The following is a 19,039-nucleotide window of genomic DNA, read 5'->3' on the forward strand; positions in this document are numbered from 1 at the left end:
CTTTCAACAAGGGTTCTACAGTGACCCCAAGTCCCCAAGCTTTCATTTGATACTAGCACTACCCAAATATTCCCACTATTGACAAAGATACAGCTATGCGTAGGAACTATTTTGTTTAAAATATGTACTACTTTCTTGTATGTTCTTTCCGACCGGGCCTGAATTAGTGGTTCTATACCTATAACAGCACCAAACTTGTTATATTGACTTCTGCTTGACTTAATTTCCTTCTATGATCTATTTCTAGCATAGAAAAACACATAAAGCTTTTGTCAAAACACTATATCACTGAATTCAAGCTCAAATTGGACTGGTAGTAACATATGCGTTAAACAAATAAAACTACATATGGATACTAATAGTGACAGATATGACACTTTTTCAATTTTTACCAGTTCTGATTTGTTAATATCTACTCAAATAACAGTGTTCTTACCTATATGTCTTATTTTTATCAGAGATTCTTCCTTGAATATAAATACAGTGGTCCAAACATAAAATATAATTGATAATTTTGTCCCCCCTTTTTTCTACATGTTGGAAAAGGAGAGTGATTAGGTAAAAAAACCATACTTTCATGTATAAACATGAATCAACAAAGCAATTTATGTATCTCCAAGCTAGACAACTTGCTAAACTGGTTATAAAATGCATTTCAAGTGAGATTTTGGAATTCCTATATAAGTATACACCAATTTTCCTTGAAATAAATAATTCACCAAGAAACACAATAAAACATGAACACTCACTAGATAATTTGACCAAAAACAATATTTATACCATAAACTAGTCATAGTATACAAGTTTCATTGGTTTCAGTGTTAGATAATCCAAAAATTTAAATTTCAGGTAAAATCTTAACTGTGTGCATGCTAAATGACCAAAAAAGGCTAAAATACCTTATTGTAGCAATTTGAGGGCTGTAATTTGACACTAACATAATTGTTACATAAAAAAAATAATGTAACATGATTTCTGACAACAAATGTGACCAATTTTCACTGTAAAGGGTATGATTTCTAAAAATAGAATTTCACATGCCTGTCAGTAATAGGTATAAAACCACTAATTTATAGCCCCATTGCTTTCTATGTTAAATTCTGCAATTTCAAGCATAAATGGCTACTTTATCTTAAGTTCAAATAAAGTGGCAGTTATTTCATGTCAAAACTGTACCTTATGCTGACTTGTGCTGAAAAAATCAACATACCTTTAATTGCATATTAGAGCGTACTGGTTCCCGGAAGTTTGATAGTACAAAAACAGGAACTTCTGATCTGAACAACAGGCCAAATGAGCCCTCCTATTAAAATTTCCTATACTTCTTTATTATTCAAATAAAACTTTCAACAAGGGTTCTACAGTGACCCCAAGTCCCCAAGCTTTCATTTGATACTAGCACTACCCAAATATTCCCACTATTGACAAAGATACAGCTATGCGTAGGAACTATTTTGTTTAAAATATGTACTACTTTCTTGTATGTTCTTTCCGACCGGGCCTGAATTAGTGGTTCTATACCTAAAGAGTCACACAAAAGGATCGATTGGCCATCTTTTAAGCTTGGTACCGTGTATCCTATTTCATTATAAATATCTGGAATATGCATTCATTCGCCTTGTAACTTTTACTTTGTTAACTAGAATATATTCACTATATTGCAGACCATTCAAGAATTATAACATGTCTTTTGTCTGATGTGTATATATATGTGTTAGCCTTGCAATTTTAAAATTGAACATACTAGTATAAGTATTACTTCTTTGTTTAGTAATAATGCCCACTTACGTTTCTTTGAAATATGAATGTCGGTTAGCCACTCGACACTTTCTGTATTTCCAAATCCAGGTACCCGTATGTCAACACCATCAGGATAACTGGTTGTGTGTGTCTTGTTGTTATATATTAATCTGTCAATTAAATTAACATGTTAACAAGAAAATAAAACAAAATCACTACATGCTGCATACATAATAAACTAGAAAAAGAATCTTAGCTGTCCCTCTATAAGTCAAAAGTGTTTTTTTTTTATTTATCTAGGATCATTTTTCTTTTTCATTTGAAAAAAACAGTATAATCAAAAGATAAAATCATGTTCATTTCTTTTACTAATTTGAATAAAAGTCCTCACAATAAATAGATTGCATTGCTGAATCAAAATTTGCAACTAGTAGAAATATGGACCGATGATTTGCCATCATATGCAATTCCTTAATTGCGAAACACTCCTATATTTCTCAATGAAATTATTATAATACCTGAAGTTTGCAATAAAGCAATCCGTTGCTGTTGGAGTCAGGACACTAAATATTCGTACCCACATCGTGTAATAATGCTTCGTCACTTTGGTACATGTAATATGCGGACCATGCGATGGTTTGCTTAATTTTCCTTCTATTCGAGTGCCCCCATCTCCAGGAACTATACGAATAAGAAAAAGAATTTACATGGTTCGCTGTATTTGTAATAATTAACATCATGGTTCTGTCAAAATGTATTATCTTCTCTTTGCGAACCATACCATGAATGCGATTAAAAGTCACATCCCTTCCTTGCTTGAATTTTAATCATTTGACAATCGCAAAAAGTTTCATAAGACTAATCATTTCAACTTATTGGAACCACAGTATTCAGTGTTAACACTTTTGATTTCAATATTGAGAGAGAGAGAGAGAGAGAGAGAGAGAGAGAGAGAGAGAGAGAGAGTACGTTTGTAAAAACTTAGATAAAGTAAGGTCTTTGAAATACTGAAGATTCATTTCCTGTCTCAAATACGCGAAAGTCCGTATGATTGTTTATTTTTTTCTTTTGCAAGCCCTGCAATCAGTCATTTCGCCAAAAACCATACAGAAGATAGGACTTTACTATTCTGCTTACTATAGATTCTCACATACGAACTGTTTGTTACACATTAAAAGTGGATCTTCTGACAAAGGTTAAACCGACTGCGCATTTGCTAAATAATATTGTTAAAACTAAAAAAATTAAACATATTGTTAACTGCATCGTTCTAGATCCCTAAAAAATATGAAACCACCCCTTTTTTGCCCCCTTTCAAATATAGATATAGGTAGGGTTCCCTTGAAAAAGGGGGATGGGGTTATTGGGGGCTATTGACAAAGTCTAGAAAAAAAAAACTTTTATTGTTATTTTCACAATCTTCGTTTTTAAGAATTCATTAGTTTATCTTCCTAAATACTTTAAATTCTGTAAAAAAAATGAAGCAATACACAAGATCATTGACCCGCGGATAGAGGAACCGAGGAACCAATTGTCGATTTTACCATTTATTTAGTAATGCAAGTTCTAAATATAGTTACCTAGTATAACAGGAGGCAGTTGTTGTTTACCATAGTTCCCACCAATAACAAGTATCAAAAGTATCCACGAGATGAAAGTAGCCGCATGCATGATGGAGATACATGCACATGTATGGGCACACATATAAAAGAAATACACAATCACTTCCTTGTTTCATAATATAAAGAGACATTGAATTTTAAATGGGATAAAAATAACCCATTTTTAACTTTAATTGAGGAAGTTACTAACAGACAGATTTCATAACAGTATTGAGCCTCCTCATGGGGTTTTTGATTATGTGATTACTTGGCCGTTTTTTTAGTGATTATTTGATTACCAGACCAAATAATTCATGATTATTTGATAATCTAGGACTGTATTTTTGATTATTTGATTATCTTGTTTAAAAAAATAATCAATGATTAGGTGATTATATTGGCAAAATAAATGGGGTTATGTGATAACTTAGACACCCCCATGAGGGGCTTCAGTATTATAATCAAAATATAGATCTCTGATTTCGTTATGCTACATTTTGTAATACACCTAATCGCTATTTATTCCATTCCGGATACGTTCTAAAATTACACAACTGTTTCATCCAGTTGAAGCTATCTGGGGCCCTGTTTAAACAATGCACCATGCATGATACTTTTTAATGAGATCTGTTTAAAACATCGTAAATACTTCAAACAAAATATTTTTTTACTATAATATGAGTTTCGAAAAAGTGGATCATAATCTATCAAAGTTTCGTATTGATCGCTTTCTAAATTTTTCCCTCCCTCAGCTCGTTACTGATGACCTTTGTTGTTTACCTGTTCAAGGCCTGTTGACCCAAACAGGAAGTTGTCTAAATGACTGTTTTTTCCGGATTGGACTAAATAGCGATAAGGTGTATTAGACAAGTAAGCGAGTTACGATAAATTTGAATTTTAATAAAATTGGCATACACAAATTTTTTTTATGCAAATCTGTCATTATATTGTAATGGATGATCGAGCATGACTTAAGATTACGGGTACATTATATCATTATCATTTTCCATGTTTAAGGAAACGGAAGTCTGTACTTGATAGATGTGAATACATTACCTTATTTAAATAAATGGTAATGTTATTATACCCTTTTTATAGTGTCAACTTCCAATACCCCATGTCTAAAACAATGAATGATTGTAAGGTGTACATGTCTGACTGGAAGGTTTTATCTGACCTTGATCTCATTTTCATGGTTCATTGGACAATATTAAGTTTTTGTGGTTTGGTTTTTTCTCCGATACTATAACCAATAGGACCACCACATGTTGTGTGTACATGGCTGTCTGGTAGTTATCATATGACCTTGACCTCATTTTCAAGGTTCATTGGTCAATGTTAAGTTTTCATGATTTTGTCCATTTATCAATTACCATAAACAACAGATCAAATTATATTTCAAGTTAGTTTATGGAATGATTGTAAGATGTACATGTCTGTCTGACAGGGTTCAAATGACCTTGACCCCTTTTTTATAGTTCATTGGTTAATGTTATTTTTTTGTGGTTTGGTCTGTTTTCAGGGTACTATAAGAAATTAAACCACTACATTTTTGTATGGAATGATTGTAAGGTGTACATGTCTGTCTGACAGGGTTCAAATGACCTTGACCCCTTTTTTATAGTTCATTGGTTAATGATATTTTTTTGTGGTTTGGTCTGTTTTCAGGGTACTATAAGAAATTAAACCACTACATTTTTGTATGGAATGATTGTAAGGTGTACATGTCTGTCTGTCTGGCATACTTCATTTCACATTTTGATTGATCTTTGATAATGTAAATTTTATGTGATGCTTGTATTAAAGCATTCACATTACAACTTTTCAACATAAATTCAATCTAAAGTACAGCAGGCAAGGCAAGGCATTGTATGCAGTCTTGTTTTAATGCTAAGGGGCTTATGGGAAAATACAACTGTAATAAACTGCAATCACATAAAAAAATTTCACTGATATTTTCAAACTTGCTGTACACACTTTTAAGTTGACCAAATGCAGCTACAGTAATGTTCATTGTGGATGTTATCATTGTCAGCAGTCCATGGTGGAAATTGGCAAAATATCTATATTATCCCCTGTGCTAACCTTTGGAGTGAATATGCTATTTCTCTTCTTTCATTATAAGAATGGAGCACATTACCTTAGATATAAAAAAAGTTCTATTATTTTATTTTAATCTTATGTTGAAGAAATGTAAACATGTTTAAGTTGACACAGTTGTCAGTGCCAAAATCCACATTAACTGTAGTATGACATAAATAATTCACTGGGCAGACATATTGAAACTCCATTATGGTGTGTCAGATATTCCTCACAGATTTACTAATCAACATCAATTAATTAATGCTGGTTAAAAAAACAATCTCACTGATATTATAATCATTGAATTTGATATTATTGAATTACAGAGTCGTCTCGAGGTAACATTTTCCTGAACATGTATGAAATATTTGCTACTTGACGTTAGGCAACCTACAATCAATCAATCTTGGCAACACAGGATAAACAAAATTCTTAAATCATCATAATACTGCTTATCATATTAATTTATAAAATAAACAAAAAATGACAACAACAACTACCCAGAGTCTTCGATAAAACATACTCGCTAGTTGTCAATCATGTTCATATGATACATGTACTTTTCTTGGTGGTTGGATAAAAGTTTGCCATGCCTTGCATGTGACCGCACAAAATTTGCCAATTGAACAGACAGTTCCCCTTTGAATTGAATACCATTTTTCAATATAACTCTTGAAACAAGGCACTGCAGTGTTCTATTTCTTGCACGACAGAGAGGTAGGCAAGTGAATTCTGAATAATCAATGGGCGTCATTTCCCATACATCTATATAATCCTGATGTGCTCCGGCTTCCAGAAGGGCATCCAAAACAATCTTATCCTCTTGAGTAAGATCTTTCCCAGACTCAAAACTTAGGAAGAATGTATGAAGAGGCGTTTGACCATTAATGTCAAATACATTAGGGGCTGCTCCACTCTCAAGTAGGAGTTGTGTCACACGAAAGGGATTTTCAAATTGAGATAACCACCATCTAATTGGTGGAAGACTGAAAATACCATTCTTGTCAACGCCATTATTCTCGGACACAATTTTCCTGATTAAAACAGAATAATGCAGTAGCGTCTGGTTAAATGAATCTCTAATGTCTAACTTGACGATTTGTATAAGACATCTTCTGAACTGATTGGTCTGATCAGGAGTCTTTTCATGTTCATCGATCTTATAGATTGTAATTAACAAATAGGTAATTTGCTCTTTTATAAGTGTATTTGTTCCTAGAAACTTATAGCAGACTAAGAAAATACATTTCAATATAGCCATAATGGTATCAAAGTCAAGTTGTTTGCGAAGCTTTTCACTCGATAATGCTAGTGTAAGTGCTTTAACTATCTGCTGCACTACAATCAAAGGTTTCTTTTTATCAAACATTTGATTCTGAATGTAAAAGCAAAGACTGCTTGTCACCAAAGATATACTTGATTTCAAATGTCCCAAAAACTGTTCATTGTGATAACGCTTTGCGATTAATAACATGACTGCTAATGTGAAAGAATTTCCATACCCTATCACCCTTTCATATAGCAGACCGGCCTGTATTAAAATATCTTTGGAGGTTTCTAGTTGTAAATATTCTAGATCTTCAATGGACTGAAATTCTAACTGGAAGTCAAAGGCACACCTCTGATACGGAATTATTGTCTTCATAAGTTTTTCCGATTCTTTTCTTGTTTGGTAATGCTCGTTATGCAGGATGTTTAATAATTTATTTAATTCACTACCAGTGCCTACAGGGGAGAAAGGATGAAGCGATGAAATTTCATGTTTTCCAAGTCTCATCTCAGTAGATACATTCCAGCAGAGTAATGCATCTGCAAATTTCAGGTATTTGATAACAAGGAAAGCACCATAAATCTCAACAGCATCAAGCTTGATTTTCAATGGAATATTCGGAAAACACATGAGACCTGACAAAAGTTTCCAGTTTCCCTGATAGGCAGCATAAACAATTGGGTGCAAACAGTGTCTACTGGATAGACCTATATAAGATATGTTCTTTGACCTTTTTTCATTCAAGATATTCGTCCAGATTTCACCTATACTTTCATTCAAATTACTGAAGTACTTTTCAAGTGTTGGCACACAAACAGCTTTAAGTGTATTTACAGCGTTAACGTCCCCTTTCCTTAAAATCATGGTAGCGGTCACAATGTTTAACTTAGGGTCGAGAACAGCATGCTCAAGAATGGATTTTCCATTTTCATCTTTAACTTCGTCAAGGTTCGAAATCTTATCTAACACATTCTTAAAATTTACATTAGTGTGGCTTTCCTTATCATTTAAAAATACTTTTAAAATATTAAACAATATGAGAGGGCTACTTTTTCTAACGGCATCATTTTCTACTAAGAGATTCACAATGTCTGTACCAGGAGTATTCTTGACCTGCTGATTTTGATGAACTATTTTAATTCTGTCGATTTCATTCATACATTTGCCTGATTCTACGGTTAAAGAACCTTCATTGTAGATATCAAGAGAGGCCATCAGCATGTTGCAATTGTCAACAAAGCACATTCCTACATCCGCATTACTTTCTACCAGATACTGGATAATGTTTTTATGCTTCTTATAAATTGACCAATACAATGGCCACCCAAAGAATTCATTTACGTCAGCTCCACAGTGTTCAACTAAAAATTTGACGAGCCTGAGATTTCCAATCTCACAAGCAAGTGACAATGACGTATGCTTTATTGTTTGTACTTTCATTAAAGCTTTTCTTTGTTCAAAATTACAAAGAGCTAGTGCAGAAACTAAATATTTCTCAGCATCTTTTTCAATACGTCCATTTAACCTCTTTGTTGCTGTTATCCAATAAAAAATCATTGATTTCATCGTGTCAAAGGTTTTGTAATCTACCCCATCCCCAAAACAAGGTTCTTCATCATATTCATCACCATAATCATCATCATCATATTCATCACCATAATCATCATCATATTCATCGTCAAAATTTTCATCAGTATATCCATAATCCACTTCATCTTCAGTCTGGATCTTCTGATTATCAATGTCTTCGATCTCTTTCTTATGACAGCCATCAACAACAACTTCTCTACTTCTATTGTCATTGTCACTTTCAAAGACATTAGACTGGTCAATTTCCATCTTTCTATTTCAAATCTTTCATTATCTATATAATGTTCTATATCAAACGCAATTCAACTATTAACTTCGAAAAATTGCTAATGTGTATGTACCTAAAACAAAATAGAAGTATTTAGTTCTCCTATTTTCTACATCTTGCATAAACCTTATTTAATATTTAACAACTCTTTTAGGATACAATTTAATATTAACTGAAACCTTGGCTTTGGAAAAATTGAAAATAAAGATTTATAAATTTAATGCATACAAAGTGCTTTTCTGGGTTTACTTTCAGTTTCATCAGGAATGCTGAAAGTCAAATATTTAAAAGCTAAAGATGTTTAAGTAACTATACACGTGAAGAGTTATATGATCAAAAGGGTCTTAAAATAATACCCAAATCCATCATATATGTATATATGTTTTTTTAGAATAGGAACTTAAATAATAAAAAATAAATCCTGAACAGTTGGGCAAGTATGGACACAACATTCAAGCTTCATACAGCTCTAAATTTGAATTGTGATTAAATATTTGACACATCATAGGTTTCTGACACAGAAATGCATAATGAATGTGGTCTTAAACTTAAAAATTTGAAACTGGACATTTACTTATTACGGTCCAATATCCAAAATCTATATATGGTAAATACAGCATTTCAAAGAAACCCAAAAATACAATTTGTGATGAAATCAAACAAAGTTTAATTTTGGATCCTTTGGAACTCAATGTGGACTAATTTGATATCGAGGTCCAAAAATCCAAAATCTAAATACACAGTTAGATACAGCATATAAAAAAAACCAATATATTCAAAGAAAGTTTATTTTGAGACCTTAATTTGGACCAATTTGAAAACTGGGCCCAAAATCAAAAATCTAAATAATTTTTTAGATTCAGCATATCAAAGAACTCCAAGAATTCAATTTTTGTTAAAATCAAACAAAATTTAATTGTGGACCCTTAAGACCTTAATGTCATGAATGTGGACCAAATTGAAAACAGGGCCCAAAACTAAAAATCTAAATACATGGTTAGATTCCACATATTAAAAAACCTGAATAATTTAATTTGATGAAATCAAACAAAGTTTAATTTTCTACCCTTGGGACCTCAATGTGGAAAAATCACATGGTTAGATTCAGCATATTAAAGAACCCCAAGAATTCAAGATTTTGAATTGAACCCCATTGAAATTGGTCAAGAAAAAATGCAATTTATACAAAGTATTAGAAAAGTATTGTTTTTGGTCCCTAATTCCTAAAAGGTTAGGGCCATAACCCCTAAAATCAATCCCAACCTTCCTTTTTGGTATGGAACCTTGTTGTACAATTTCATAGAGATCAATAGACTTATATTCAAGTTATTGTTTGGAAATCAGAAAATCCTTGTATTTTTGCGCTTTTTGGACCCTTATTCATTTGTACAAAACAAAGTTGTAGGATATAACTTTTTAAAACTTTCATACCTATTAAAACTTGAAAATCATATTTTCTTTTTTCATCTGTATAACATGCATGATGCAAATATCTGAAAAAGAGGAAAACAGCAATCACATATTTTGTTAAATTGAGAGTAAACAAATAATTAGCCACTAGTCTTAGCAAAAATCTTTTACCAGACAATTACCGGTAAAACAAAATACTTGGGTTACCATTACATAAAATCAAACTCATATAAAATAAATGTGGATAGTGTCCACATGTGGACACAGATGATGCCCCCACTTGCATATCATATAGTTATAAAGGAACATAACTGAAGAACGGTAAAAGTGACGCTACCCAAATTTGAACTTTATCTGAGTTTTGTGGTAATAAGCACTGTGTGTAAGTCTCATAACATTTGGTTGAGGCTAACTTAAGTAGAGAACGGAAACGAAAAATTCAACAATTTTTATGTTTATAAAGGGACGTAACTCAAGAATGGTAAAAGTGTTGCCACTAAATTTCGTACTTAATCTGTATTATGTAGTAATAAGCATTGTGTATAAGTTTCATAACATTTGGTTGAGGCAAACTAAAGTTAGAAAACAGAAACAAAAAATTTGTACTTGATCTTAGTTTTGTGGTAATAAGCATTGTGTATAGGTTTCATAATGTTTGGTTGAGGCAAACTTAAGTTACAGAATGGAAACTAAAAATTTTGCAAGGGCATAACTCTAGAACGGTTAAAGTGACGCCACCAAAATTCAAACTTGATCTGTGTTTTGTGGTAATAAGTTTCATAACATTTGGTTGAGGCAAACTTAAGTTAGAGAACGGAAACTAAAAATTTTGCAATTTTTCCATTTGTAAAGGGGCATAACTCTAGAACAGTACAAATGATGCCACCAAAATTCAAACTTGATCTGTGTTTTGTGGTAATAAGCATTGTGTATAAGTTTCATAACATTTAGTTGAGGCAAACTAAAGTTAGAGAACGGAAACGATAAATTCAGCAATTTTTTCCATTTGTAAAGGGGCATAACTCTAGAACGGTAAAAGTGACGCCACAAAAATTCAAACTTGATCTGTGTTTTATGGTAATAAGCATTGTGTATAAGTTTCATAACATTTGGTTGAGGCAAACTAAAGTTAGAGAACGGAAACGATAAATTCAGCAATTTTTCATTTGTAAAGGGGCATAACTCTAGAACGGTAACAGTGACGCCACCAAAATTCAAACTTAATCTGTGTTTTGTGGTAATAAGAATTGTGTATAAGTTTCATAACATTTGGTTGAGGCAAACTAAAGTTAGAGAACGGAAACGATAAATTCAGCAATTTTCCATTTGTAAAGGGGCATAACTCTAGAACGGTAACAGTGACGCCACCAAAATTCAAACTTAATCTGTGTTTTGTGGTAATAAGAATTGTGTATAAGTTTCATAACATTTGGTTGAGGCAAACTAAAGTTAGAGAATGGAAACCAATTTTTGGACGTACGTACAGATGGACAAGGGTAAAACTTAATGCCCACTCAGCTACGGCGGGGGCATAAAAACAAAATAACAGCCTTGATTCAAGGTATTGTATATGGTATACATGTATTAAATAATTTGTAATAAGGGATAGTAGTTCAAGAATGGAATCAATCAACATACTGTGTTTAATCTGCTGGATAACTCAGCCTACATTTATTGTATGTATATAGAACTAGAGGCTCTAAAGAGCCTGTGTCGCTCATCTTGGTCTATGTGCATATTCAACAAACGACACTCTCCAACATTGAAGATGAGAATAGAATTCATGACAAAAATCTCTGATTTGTTGATCTTGTACTGCTGATTATTTACCGTAGTCTGTTTAGTTTCTCTCTATCTTCTTTAGTTTTTGCTCAAAACATAAAAGAGGGCGAATAAAATCCTCATTTAAGCAAATTAAGGGGCAATCACTCCTATAAAGAGTGACAGTATACTTACTATATCGGCTAATTTGACTTGCTAGTAGAACTGACTTGCTGATAATTTTTGTGATTTAAATAACTATTCATCTATTATAATTTTTATCAAATATATATGGCAAAATGCAAAAAAATGGTAAAAATCGTCAATAAAGGGCAATAACTCCAATAGGGAATCAAAGGACAATTTCCTCCATATTGTCTTAATTGTAGATCTTGTCTTGCTGATCATTTTTGGTAATTTAAGTTTCTATCTATCTATTATAATCTTTAAGATACAATGCAAAAACTCAAAAAATTGGTAAAAATCGTCATCAAATGGCAATAACTCTTATTAGGAGTTGACTGAAGATTTTGATCATGAAACTTACTAGTAGAACTTGTCTTACTGATCATTTTTGTAAATTAAAGTTTCCCTCTATCTATTATAGTTTTCAAGATAATAGGCAAAAAACAGCTGCGCCATGAGCACATGATACGCCCGTTGTGTCTTCAAAGAATAAAGTTCAATAACTTCTCAATGTTATATCAGAAATTTATAAAAAAATAAATTATGGGAGGTTATCTTAATAGATATAAATCAGTCATCAAAGTTTAATGAAAACTGCTCAAAGCACTTTATTAAGGATATCGTCCGAAAACTTGAAAATCACCCCTTTTTTACGAATAACGTAAAACGTAAAATCTAAAATTCATGAAAATCAAATTGGAGCTTACAACAATAGATAAAAACAATTTAACAAAGTTTCATGAAAACTGCTGTAAACATTTTTGAGTTATTGTCCGAAAACTTGAAAAATCCCCCTTTTTTTAATAAATAAAACCCCCATAACTAGTAAACGTAAAATCTGAAATTTATAAAAATTGAAAGGGAGATTACGTCAATAGATATAAACATTTCACCAAAGTTTCAGGAAAACTGCTCGAAGCATTTTTGAGTTATTGTCCGAAAACTGGAAAATCCCCCTTTTTGTAATGAATAAAACCCCATTACTCGAAAATGTGAAATCTAAAATTCATAAAAATCAAATCGGACCTCATGTTAATATATATAAACAATTCACCAAAATTTCTTGCAAATTGGTGAAAGTATTTTTGAGTTATTGTCAGAAAACTGAAAAATCACCCTTTTTGTAATGAATAAAACCCCAAAACTCGGAAACGTAAAATCTAAAATTTATAAAAAACGAAAGGGAGCTCACGTCAATAGATATAAACAATTCACCAAAGTTTCATTCAAATTGGTTAAAACGTTTTTTAGTTACATGAGTCCTACATGTTGATGACGGACGGACAGACGGACGGATGGACAACAGTATACCATAATACGTCCATTAAATGGGCGTATAAAAATGAAAAAAAATGGTAAAATTTGTCACTTAAGGGCAATAACTCCTATAAGAAGTCGTCTGACAGTTTTGACGTTTATGGACCAATTGGTAGAACTCAACATTTTGAACGATTTTCTCTTCTTATAACGGTTTTCAAAATAATAGACAAAACTTGCACTTTACCCGTTCTTTTTTTAGCCATGTCCACCATCTTGGTTGGCAGGTGGGGTCCTCGGACACATTTTTAAAAAAATAAACACCCAAATGATGATTGTGGCCAAGCCCAGTAGTTTCAGAGGAGAAGATTTTTGTAAAAGTTAACAACTCCTACAAAAGTAACTGATAAAAATTTCTTGGGTATATGCAAATCTACTACATACAGTGTATTATGTCCTCTTTAACTACAAAGTTTCATGAAACTCTGTTTTGTAGTCTTGAAGATTTGCTTATGTCCAAGTTTCATAACAATCCATGAAGGTTTTCAAGTTGTAACATGTCAAAAAAGTTTAATACAAGACTGTCTGTAAATGTTAACTGTAAAAAAACTAAGTCCATCTTTCAGAAAAATCCTGAAAATGAAAAAAAAAATATTTTCAAAAGTTTGCTTCAGACATTATCTTTTAATCATAAAAAAGCTTCTGCCAAATATTTATAAAATTATTTGAAGGTTTGATAAAGTCATTGACGTGTACAGTAACAAACTTTAACCCCGGACTGTACTTGTTTGTTTGTTAAATGTAAAAAAAACTAATTCCATTTATCAGTAAAATACGGAAAAATGAAAATAAATAATTTCCAAAATTTTGCTCTGAATACTGTATTTTGGTCAAAACTAAGCTTCTGTCCAAATTTCTTAAAATTCCATGAACTGGTTTGACAAAGTTATTAATTTCTAAAAAAATGTTGACACCCAATGACTGACAGGTCAAAAACATTATACACCAACTTTTTCTTGGGATATAATAAATAATTTAAACTACCATACAGAAAATGTTGTTGAAAATGTGGTAATATTGATTTAAGGTGAATTGAAATGAGGGAGTATTTAATATAACACTTTATATTCAGGATAATGACTGATATTGGATATTATTTGTGAATATTTTATATATGTAATAAGTATTAAACAATATTAAACAATGAGTGTTTTAAAATTTCTAAATATTGGCAAACAGGAAGCAGCTGCATGACAAATATAAATTGATTACTTGTTGGTTAAAACTGAAAATAATCAATCAATCTGCAGACAAAAAATAAAATTATTTCTTTCAGTACAAGACGAGAAAAGTTTGACAAAATTTTCCTTGTACAATGAGTGCTGTAAAATTTCAAACTATCGACAAACAGGAAGAAAATTCACATTTAATGTAAACATGGTAAAAATTGCTTACTCACTACAATTCAACATAAGCCTTTCCACTTGATGTGAACTACAAAAAGTCTGACAAAATTTTCCCTGTACAATAAGCATGATAAGTGTTGTATAATTTCAAACAATTGGCAAACAGGAATTGGCTTACTCGCTTCAACTAACATTATCAAGCTGCTGACCAAACATCAATCCTTTTTATAGAAGGCAAGAAAACTTTGACGAAAGTATTCTATCCAAGTTCTTTCTGTAAGACGGAGTTGAGTGGTAAATAGACCTGCTTTCGCCTTTAGTGACGCAGGTAAAAAAATAGGGTAGGTAAGTAGCGAAATTTTTTTTTTTTAACCAAGATAAATTTGTACCGGTAAATTTCAGAACAGAGAATACTCAAAACCAATACCAAATGAGCATTACAGAAACATTTAAGCAGAAAAGAAATCTACATTGTTCATGTACGTGTAGATACATCCTTATTATTTGGTTATTGTCTGATTCAAACAGTGATAGACATGTAGCATGTTTAGCCCACATCTCCAAATATGTTTCAATATTGCTAAGACACTTGGACATGTCTATTTAGGTTGAATAATTATAATATTTATTTCCCTTTTAATAATATATTTCATAGAGGGGATAGCCTGTATCCCTGCACTATTAAGGTTCATCAAGCTTCTTTGTGATCATCATTTTGCAGGATAAATAAGAAATAATGTTTGTTCCGTAGGTACTTAATCACAATTCCCTGATGACAGCAGTGCTGATTATCAACTATAAGAATTTAATTTAATTAAAAGGTTTGAATAATCTCCCCTTAATTTTCTCCAAAAATTTACTTGTATAATTAATTTTTTTTCCAATCCTAAAATTCTCAAGTTTTGGGATGTAAAAACATGCCTTAAACAATTTTTCTCTGGTTAGCTCATAATTTTTGATTAGAGTTCAATGTTTCATCTCATTAATTCAACAAAGAAACTAATTGCGTAAGACAAATGAGATTTTCATTGTCCGTGAAATTACACTTAAATCATGTAAATGATTAGTAAAGACATCTGCAAAGGACAGACAATTCAAAATTGTATTAGAGCAAAGAAATCCTGAGAAATTCAAGAAAAGAAGATAGTTTGACTTTTTTACTTGTATAAGTAAAAAAATTTGAATGTCTAAGGAACATTACTTAGCCATTCAAATAATTTACCTATACAAGTAAATAAAATACACTTGTATAAGTATCTTACAAATTTACTTATATAAGTATATTAATATTTACTTCTTCAAGTAAAGAAAAATAACTTGTACAAGTAGTACCCCTGACTGAATACACCTAATCGCTATTTATTCCACTCCGGATAAGTTCTAAAATTACACAACTTTTTCATCCAGTTGAAGCTATCTGGGGCCCTGTTTAAACAATGCACCATGCATGATACTTTGATCATAATCTATCAAAGTTTCGTATTGATCACTTTCTAAATTTTTCCCTCCCTCAGCTCGTTACTGATGACCTTTGTTGTTTACCTGTTCAAGGCCTGTTGACCCAAACAGGAAGTTGTCTAAATGACTGTTTTTTTCTGGATTGGACTAAATAGCGATAAGGTGTATTAAATAAACATAGAGATGTTGATGTTATTATATATTCGTCCACCAGGTAAGCTATTTTTTAGAATTGCAGAACTGTGAGCAAAATTTTTTTTCATTATATTCGTGTTTGGCTGAATAACTATCAAATTATATTTTGAGACAGACCTTTTAAAAATTTCTTTCATAAATTTCAGAGTTTGAATGCAACTTTTTCAGATAATCAGGAGTTTTAACGTGCGAGTTTTTTAAAAATTTTAGTTCTAAAATTAGATTATGATATGAAATTCTGCATCAAAACTTTAACCAATTTGATCTGTCAAAATGGCCTTTTGATTGTGTAATTTAGACTAAGAAAGAGCCTCAGGCATCTAAAATGATTAATTCTTGCTCAAGTTTTTGAAGTTTTATTAATCTCTGGGGCATTATGCATTAAAATTATCCCATACTGTCTTACAGTAGTCAAATATTGGAAGAATTGATATTTAAAAAAAATAAGTAACCTTGTCATTGAAGTTGAACTACTACTACAAGTGAATCATGGTAAATTATGCACTAAATGGTTTTAGAAATTTGATTATTTGCTCATTCAAAGTAAGGTGATATTCTATTTTAATTTTTAATACCATTTGTATATTTTGGCACTGTTGCCGTCGGTGTTCAGCTATCATATCACTTACATACACAAAAACATATGAAATACCTTAAAATATTGAACAAATATTATTCGACCAGGATACACGAAGAATGGGGAAAGAATCGATTAAATGTTGCTAGTGTTAACATTTGTCACGTATTTTCCTCCTATTATGGAGCACGTATCACCTGGAATCTTGGCCTACTGATCTCCGAGAGTGCGCTCTAGTTATACTTCAGTGATTCCCTATATATTCAACCAAATTTTTCATACGAAAGGGGGGCCCGTGCCCTCCACCCCCCTGGATCCGCCTATGTCATAGCTAGTGATTTTCAATGTAACTTATTGATATTTGATTTAAGTGGAGATCGACGTTATCAGAACGTTTTACCAATCAAATAAACAAAATAATAGCTGTAAAAAGTTGTCATTTACTTACAAAAATTGTTCTTTGTGGAAGCTTAATTATTAACGCGACATTTTTTTTTATCTTTACAGTTTGCGTAATTTCCCAAACTCTTGTGTTATTTCGCAAACATTTTGCGTATTTTAGTAAACATTTACGCATAATTTCGCACATATTTTGAAGTATTTGGCCTTTGCATAATGTTACAAACGTTTGCGGTATTTTGCACTTTACGTACTTTTACAAAATACGAGTTTTTTTAAAAAATATTTTGCCTTAATTCTCAATGTTTCCGATGTTATAATTCTAGTATTCACCACTTATTGTTAAATTGGTCATATCTGGTAAACAATTAAGCGTCGCATACATCGGTTACCTATACGTACTTTTATTAGAATACATTTCTTATACTGTTTTATTGTTGGACAGGTGGGTTGTTGGAAAAATAGGCTATCTGATTAAGGGACAAAAACAAAGGCTGTCATGCCACTGGGATTTTTCAGTAGACAGGAAATACGAAAAACAAATCAATTAAAAATTGATATATCTCCTAACCGAGTCTCTGTGGTTTAAAAAGAAATCTGATGAACAAAAGTATTTTACGAACTTCCTTGTTGAAACCTCTATCATGAATTGCAGTTTAAAAAAAAATTAATCCGAAACAATGTAGTAGCCAGTATTTTTAAATGCAACCTACAAATATTCTAGATATAGGCATGTTCAGTGCAATTATTACATAAACTAATTTAATATATAAATGATGACAGATACAGAAATATAGTAAAACATATTTTATTCCACTGTTTAAACACATTGATAGTTTAATCAATATTTGATTGGTTGAGACTGAAAGAGGGACGAAAGATACCAGAGGGACAGTCAAACTCATAGATCGAAAACAAACTGACAACGTCATGGCCAAAAATAAAAAGACAATCAGACAAATAATAGTACAGATGACACAACATAGAAAACTAAAGACTAAGCAACACGAACCCAACCAAAAACTGGGGGTGATCTCAGGTGCTCCGGAAGGGTAAGCAGATCCTGCTCCACATGTGGCACCCGTCGAGTTGCTTATGTTATTACAAATCCGGTAAATAGTCTAATTCGGTAAGTCACATTCGTGAAAAGGGAAGGGTATTGTAGTTACGACATAAGGAACATATCCGATATCATCTGTGAAACGGTTATTCCATAACGGTCAACCAACTCGTGATGGCGTCCGTAAAATTTACGAAGGGATGACTTCAACTTCACCATTTGGAACTCTTGGTTTAATAGCTTCCTTGTGAGCAGCAATCCTCTATCAAGGAAATCATGATAGGAAACACAAGCCCGGGAATATCGTATCAATTGGGAGATATATACTCCGTATGCAGGCGCTGCTGGAATGTTGCTACATAGAAATGGAAAGTTCACAATTGGGAAGCTGAAATCATCTCTTTTGTCGTAAAGTTTTGTTCTCAACCGACCCTCATTGTCAATTTCTAGATGTAAGTCATGACTGACCTACGTGTCATTGAACAAATCTTCATATTCCATTCTGAGGATCATATTCCCCTCTGAAATGTCGGGATTACTTCGTGCGACGTTACGCGCGGTTAATGTACATAACGTTTCGAATATCCTGGTTCCCGGTACTACGTTCCAGGTATTAGCTGATAGCCATACGCTGTCACGAGTATTGGTATATGTGTAACATACTGAATATTGCGATCGGGAACCAGTCTACGTTTCGAACTTCTTATTCTTCTTATAAAATAGCGATAGCAAAAATAATTATCATGTTCAAATTTATTTCAGACGATAAAACAAAAACA

At 32.1% G+C, this 19,039-nt stretch overlaps 3 protein-coding genes across 3 annotated transcripts in view; 1 reads left to right on the forward strand and 2 right to left on the reverse strand.

Moving 5' to 3' along the window:
* LOC127701311 (phospholipase A2 group XV-like) overlaps positions 1-3,530 on the reverse strand; it is a 42,012-nt gene extending 38,482 nt beyond the window's left edge. The window contains exons 1-3 of the mRNA XM_052205196.1: positions 3,321-3,530; positions 2,259-2,421; positions 1,789-1,910 (exon numbers count right to left, since the gene is read on the reverse strand). Coding sequence (XP_052061156.1) covers positions 1,789-1,910; positions 2,259-2,421; positions 3,321-3,444 — 409 coding nt within the window. The 5' untranslated portion in view covers positions 3,445-3,530. The remainder of the gene's footprint in view (positions 1-1,788; positions 1,911-2,258; positions 2,422-3,320) is intronic.
* LOC127701324 (mitochondrial ribosome-associated GTPase 2-like) overlaps positions 1-19,039 on the forward strand; it is a 560,717-nt gene that overhangs the window by 354,811 nt on the left and 186,867 nt on the right. The window lies entirely within an intron of this gene.
* LOC127701275 (uncharacterized) lies at positions 5,867-16,919 on the reverse strand. Its single transcript, XM_052205121.1, has 3 exons — positions 16,877-16,919; positions 9,983-10,044; positions 5,867-8,624 (listed from the first exon to the last, which is right to left on the reverse strand). Exon 3 carries the CDS (start codon positions 8,530-8,532, stop codon positions 5,950-5,952), a length of 2,583 nt encoding a protein of 860 aa, XP_052061081.1. The 5' UTR covers positions 8,533-8,624; positions 9,983-10,044; positions 16,877-16,919; the 3' UTR covers positions 5,867-5,949.

This window comes from Mytilus californianus, unplaced genomic scaffold (assembly GCF_021869535.1).
Source record: "Mytilus californianus isolate M0D057914Y unplaced genomic scaffold, xbMytCali1.0.p SCAF_5, whole genome shotgun sequence".
In the NCBI taxonomy this organism is placed as follows: domain Eukaryota; kingdom Metazoa; phylum Mollusca; class Bivalvia; order Mytilida; family Mytilidae; genus Mytilus; species Mytilus californianus.